At 33.3% G+C, this 6,000-nt stretch overlaps 1 protein-coding gene across 1 annotated transcript in view; it reads left to right on the top strand.

The window, feature by feature from the left end:
* Positions 1–347: 347 nt before the first annotated feature.
* The window catches only part of TMCC1 (transmembrane and coiled-coil domain family 1), a 201,605-nt gene continuing 195,952 nt past the window's right edge, over positions 348–6,000 (top strand). Inside the window, exon 1 of the mRNA XM_063113760.1 lies at positions 348–1,006. Coding sequence (XP_062969830.1) covers positions 434–1,006 — 573 coding nt within the window. The 5' untranslated portion in view covers positions 348–433. The remainder of the gene's footprint in view (positions 1,007–6,000) is intronic.

The raw sequence follows: 6,000 nt of genomic DNA, 5'->3' as shown, positions 1-6,000 counted from the left end.
TCTATTCCAAGATGGCTCCGCTAGTATCCAATTCTTCATGTGCTGAAACTTGTAAGGATTTTTTTTAAATGTTGCTGTTTTTATTTCCTGTGTATTTCTTCTGGGCTTTTCCTCCTTTTCTAGAAAATAATTATCACCCACTATCTAGAAAACTATCTTTTAATCTTTTGATTAAAGATTGCTTAATGATAGTTCCTATTTGTTTGGCTAGAGCATGCTTTTCTTTGTTTTAGCACTGGATTTTCTGCATGGATTTATAATATAAGGTTTTTCTTTCTTTCTTTTTTTTTTTTTTTAAAACATTAGATAGGCATGAAGCCTCCGTCTCACAGCTGCATGTGTAGTCGCTGTTGAAGCAGATGCCTACCTAATTTGACAGTCTTGGTGTGCTTAAAAATTTTTGAGTTTGCAAATAAGCACATTAAGTCTACTGATGGAGCCTTCGGGCAGTGAACAATTATATGAGGACCCTGATCCTGGAGGCAAATCCCAAGATGCAGAGGCCAGAAAGCAGACAGAATCAGAACAAAAGTTGTCTAAAATGACCCACAATGCTTTGGAGAACATTAATGTGATTGGCCAAGGCTTGAAGCATCTCTTTCAGCACCAGCGCAGGAGGTCATCAGTGTCTCCACATGATGTGCAGCAAATTCAGACAGATCCAGAACCTGAAATGGATCTGGAAAGCCAGAATGCATGTGCTGAGATTGATGGTGTCCCCACCCACCCTACAGCTTTGAATCGTGTCCTGCAGCAGATCAGAGTGCCACCCAAGATGAAGAGAGGGACGAGCTTGCATAGTAGGCGGGGCAAGCCAGAGGCCCCAAAGGGAAGTCCCCAAATCAACAGGAAATCTGGTCAGGAGATGGCAGTTGTTATGCAGTCAGGCCGACCCAGGTCTTCATCCACAACTGATGCTCCTACCAGCTCTGCTATGATGGAAATAGCTTGTGCTGCTGCTGCTGCTGCTGCAAGTCTACCAGGAGAGGAAGCAACTGCAGAACGGGTAAGTCTGTTATATTTCCTTTATCTGTTAGCTTATTGTTCTTTCTATCTAGGATTCTTCAGACTTTTCTTTGGTAATTCCAAAGAGATATCTCAGCAAGTACCTCAAAGTATGTTAAAAGGTAATTTCCTTTTCATTAAATGGGCTAAATAATAATTCTAGCTAATGAATAAATGCTTAGAATTATATTACTATTTACTTCCTAATGTATTGCTATATTTTGTTTATTTTACCCCTTTGCTAAAACCTTGCAGTATACTTCATGTACTCTTTATGTGTATTAAAAGAGTCAGTTTTGTGGTAGAGGAACAAAGACGGTTTGTTTCTTGTTGTTTTGATTTTGCACATAGAAATGGCTTTCTTACATTAATGAATGGAGCGAATAAAATTTTAGATTCTGGATTTTTCTGTGCTTAGCATGGAAACATACTAAATTGCTTATAATTTTCGTGCACACTGTACTACATTGTCAGCATTCATTATACATTTTGCTTTCCACAGTAAGCATATGCATTATTATAATTTACTATCTGGGTTTACCTGGATGGAAGTACTAAACATAACAGATCTAGGGGAAACTCTTTTTATATGACTCTCAGTTATGGTTAGTCGAGGCACATAGAAGAAATGATCCTGACTAGGTTTTGAAGATTCGGATCCATGTGGCCATTGCAGCTAGTGATAGTGAGTGAGCTTAAGTGTCTTGGAGACTGGACAAACCAAAGAGTCCAGTCTTTTCTGCTCTTGAGCTGATGGTTGTAATTTAGGACTGTGGGCCCAGTCTTGTCAGAGCTTCTCATTTTTCAAGAGAAACTGGAATCTAGATGAGAGATCTCTTGATTTTTAACACATATGCAGGCCAAACAATGCATTTGTGGGTCAGGTCTGCCCCTGTGAGTTACCACTGCCTCTCTTTTAGTATTACTTTTATGCATTCCCTAAAGCTTTTATGACAGTTGATCACTTTCACCTCAGTGTCTGCTTCTGGCACAGTTAAGTTTATTTTATTAAATCACCTGGAAATCTAAATATTGAATCTAATACCTTTAAACCTCTTCTATCTAAATGTGATATTAAAAATAAACAGATAGTGGATAATAAATCACTTTAATTATGAAGTTAAACCTGTCAGAATAATGATGTGAATTGAAATTTTAAAAGTTTAGATGAGGAAAAGTAGCATATATTTAGGCGTATAATAATCTCTGAAATAAAAAGGACGTTTGGTCGTTGATTACCCAATCTAGTTGGCAATAAAGACTGACAGTGCAGCTATATCACTTGTCTTAATCTGTTCAGTCTTTACCAGAGAACTTTAAGAAATTTATTACTAGTGATTCAGGGATTATAGGCTTTTACATTAAAAAGTATAAGCAAAGCATGTTGTATTGAAAAACTTCTATAGAAAGAGCAAAGTGAGAACTTTTTTTTAATAAAATTATTTCTTTAATGTTCCTTGTCAACTTTATTGACCTATGCTTACAATTAAATTCATCAATTTTAAGTGTACAATTTGATTAGTTTTGAAAAATGTGCAGTCATGTAATAACACAGTCATGATATAGAACATTTCTATCACCCCACAATGATTTCTCATGCCCTTTGCTGCATTCAGTCCCTTCTTACCCAACCCCTGGCTTCTGGAAAGCACTGATCTGCTTTTTATCACTGTAGTTTTGCCTTTTCTAGAATTTCCTAAAATGGAGAGTGTACAGAATGTAGTCTTTTATGTTTACCTCTTTCATTTAGCATAAGGCTTTTGAGATTCAGCTATATTGTTGCATTTATCAATAGTTTGTTCCTTTTTATTGCTGAGTAGTATTCCATTTGTTTATCCATTCACCAGTTAGTAGACAGGTGGGTTGTTTTCATTTTCTGGCTATTATGAATTAAATTGCTATGAACTTCTTTATATAGATCTTCGTGTGAATACATGTTTTCATTTCTCTGAATTATCTGGTTAAGTGTATGTTTAACTTATAAAGTGGCTTTATTGTTTTGCATTCCTATTAGCAGTGTGTGAAAATTACACTTTCTTCACATCCTTGTCCATATTTGGTGCTGTCATTATTTTTTAATTTAGTTATTCTGGTGTGTGTGTAGTGGTATCTCATTAAGATATTTAATTTGCATTTCCCTAATGATATGAAAAGATTTTTTTTAATGTAATTTAGAAAGATTGGATAGAAATTTTCAAATGAGAAAATTATGAATTTTTCCTAGACATTTACGTGATGTGGTCGAACTCGTCAGTATTAGCAGAATAGTTATTTGCTCAAACAAAATTTGCTGTTGAATTACACCTGCTGAGGAACTGACTTTTTCTTAATAGTTTTATATTTATAAACACATCTGGTAGAAAGCTCATGTTGTTCATGTGTAAAATCAGGGTGCAGTAACATCGGTTCTGATGTATAGAGTTTGACTTGTCTAGGAATAAAAGGCACTAGGTTTTGATTTGCTTCTTAGAAGTCTAGGTTATATTCTCTTTATGAACAACACGTTGCAAGAAGCTAAGTACTGTACTTACCTTTTTAGCCAACATAATTGGGACCAAATAGTTTTTTAGTTATCAAAAAGTCGGTTAAAGTGGATCATTAAAAATGATATGCATATACTTTGAATATTTTATTTTAACTTAAAACCAAAGCTTTACCATTTTTTCAAAATATAAATATGAATCTACTGATTGGACTTCTTTGCCTTTCTTGCAGAAATTGTACTTCTGTTGCATAGACTACAATTTCTGGTTTTAATTTTTATAAATTGGAGTGATAACCCAATGACATTTGTGAAGCAGTCTGGAGCAGATTTTAATAATCTCTTGAAATCTTACCTATCTTAAGTTAATTTTTTAAAAAGCAACTTGTCTTTATTGAATCTTTCCAATGTACTTAGTTTTCATAGAAACAATGGCCCTTTTTATACTCACAATTTGGTTTATGTAGTATTTATTTAAATTAATTGTAATGAGTATAACTATAACAAACGTGTTGGAGCAAGATGTGTATGGAAATACTAGCCATGAACATTGATTGTGCTGTGGGCGTGAAGTCTGCATGTCTTTTGGGGAAAATGGAGATAGTAATAATAAGATGATAAGTTGGTTAAGTGGAGATTAGTCTGGAGATTAACTTCCATTCTGCTGTATTTTATTGTGTGTAATTGATTGCTTCAAATTCTAAATATTGGTATTCCTCTATTTTTGTATCTTCTTTTTTTTTCTTCCTTACTTCAAAGGTCTGAGGATGAATACGTTTTAACACTGGTGATGAACATTTAAGTTCATTGATTTTCTGTCAGTGTGAGTTAACAGCATTCTTATAGACTTGCATGTGCATGTGGGTGCACATACACACACAACCCTAAGACATGTTCATTTGGTTTTCTGCTGTAAATATTGTGTTTGAAAGCCACCAGTTCCATTTTTAAAGTAACTTTAAAAAGTAGATTCTTAGCCTTTAAGCTAGATTCTTTTTTTAAAAATTCAGATCTGGCACGTATTTATTTGTGCCTAATATGTGCAAAGCATGGCTTTGTCCGAATGATGAAGATGGTACTTAGTTGGAACAGTCAGGACATGTTGAACATGAAGGTTCTGTCTTCCCTTTCTTTTTATGTTTACTGACTTTTTCCCATAGAAAAATTTTATTAACATATCCAGTCTGCTGTAGTACTTGAAGATCAGTATTTCCACCTCTATATATGTACTTAGTAAATGTACGCCATATAAATTTGGTCATTATATCAATTAAAGGGTTATCTTTGAATTTACAGAGGTAGATTGATATAGTCATAAGCAGTTTTTTCTCAAAAGAGCTTTGTGATGTGAAAGTTTAAAAAGTTAAATGCTTTGTATTGGAAAGAAACATGCTCAATGTAGAAAACTGAAAATGCAGAAAAGTAAAGGAAGAAAAAATATAACTATTGTTGATTTTTTGGTGTGTTTTCTCAGTATATTACTTACATATGAAAACATACATAGAAGAAAATTTAAATTTATTTTTACTTAATTTTTATTAAAACTAACATTTTAAATACAAACAATCTTATTTAATGCACAATTTTGTATTCTTTTTGACTAAAACTCTATCTTGAGCTTTTTTCCATATCCATAAATATTCTTTTACTATAGATTTTTACTGATTATAGAGTATTACAACATATTTTATTGTAATCCCATAATTTGTGTTAATCATTTTTATATATGAAGTTGGAGAAGATGAAAGTATTTAAATTTCCAGTGTAATTTCCTTTACTGAAAACAATACTTGAAATATTAAGAGGTAGTAGTACCTAGTTGGTATTTGATGGTATTGATAATAATGATAGCTACCATTTATTGTTTGCTAATTATGTGGCAGGTAGTGTGTTTAAATACATTATATAATTTTCCCTTTATTTATAAAACAGCCCTATATTTTGGTATGGTAGAATATATGTATTTTCTCTTTTTACTGATGAGACAGCAGAGACATAGAGAAGTTAATTAAGTGTGCCTGTGGTTTCACGACTAGAATGTTTCAGAACTGAAATAATAAATCTAGGACATTTATCTTTGGATTAGATATGTTTTACTAACTACTGTGTCCTAGGCACCATCTGACTTCAAAGATTGCTTTTACCTTGGTACCATACTGTCGCTCCATTTTTATTTGTGGACATTGGTCTAAGTACTTGGGAGATACAAAGAAGGTACAGGAACAACCCATGTTTTTCTTTGTACGCTTTAAAATGTTAACAACTTTGTATGTATAGTATGTTAGAAACAATCAGCTAATGGCATTTAATTTATGAAAATTTAGAGTTAGCATTTCATATGCAACATGGTCTTGGGGGCTGGCCAGTTAGCTCAGTTGATTAGAGCATGGTGTTATAATACTAAGGGTCTGGATGCATTTACCAGCCAGCTGCCAAAAAAACAAAAAATAAAAAAACCCCAGATGGTCTTATTTCAGATCCTTCTGTCAGATTAAAAAAATGGCTACATGTAA

Source organism: Cynocephalus volans, chromosome 11, assembly GCF_027409185.1.
Source record: "Cynocephalus volans isolate mCynVol1 chromosome 11, mCynVol1.pri, whole genome shotgun sequence".
Taxonomy (NCBI): Eukaryota; Metazoa; Chordata; class Mammalia; order Dermoptera; family Cynocephalidae; genus Cynocephalus; species Cynocephalus volans.
The sequence above is the reverse complement of the archived record's forward strand: the minus strand, read 5'-3'. Positions and strand labels throughout refer to the sequence as shown.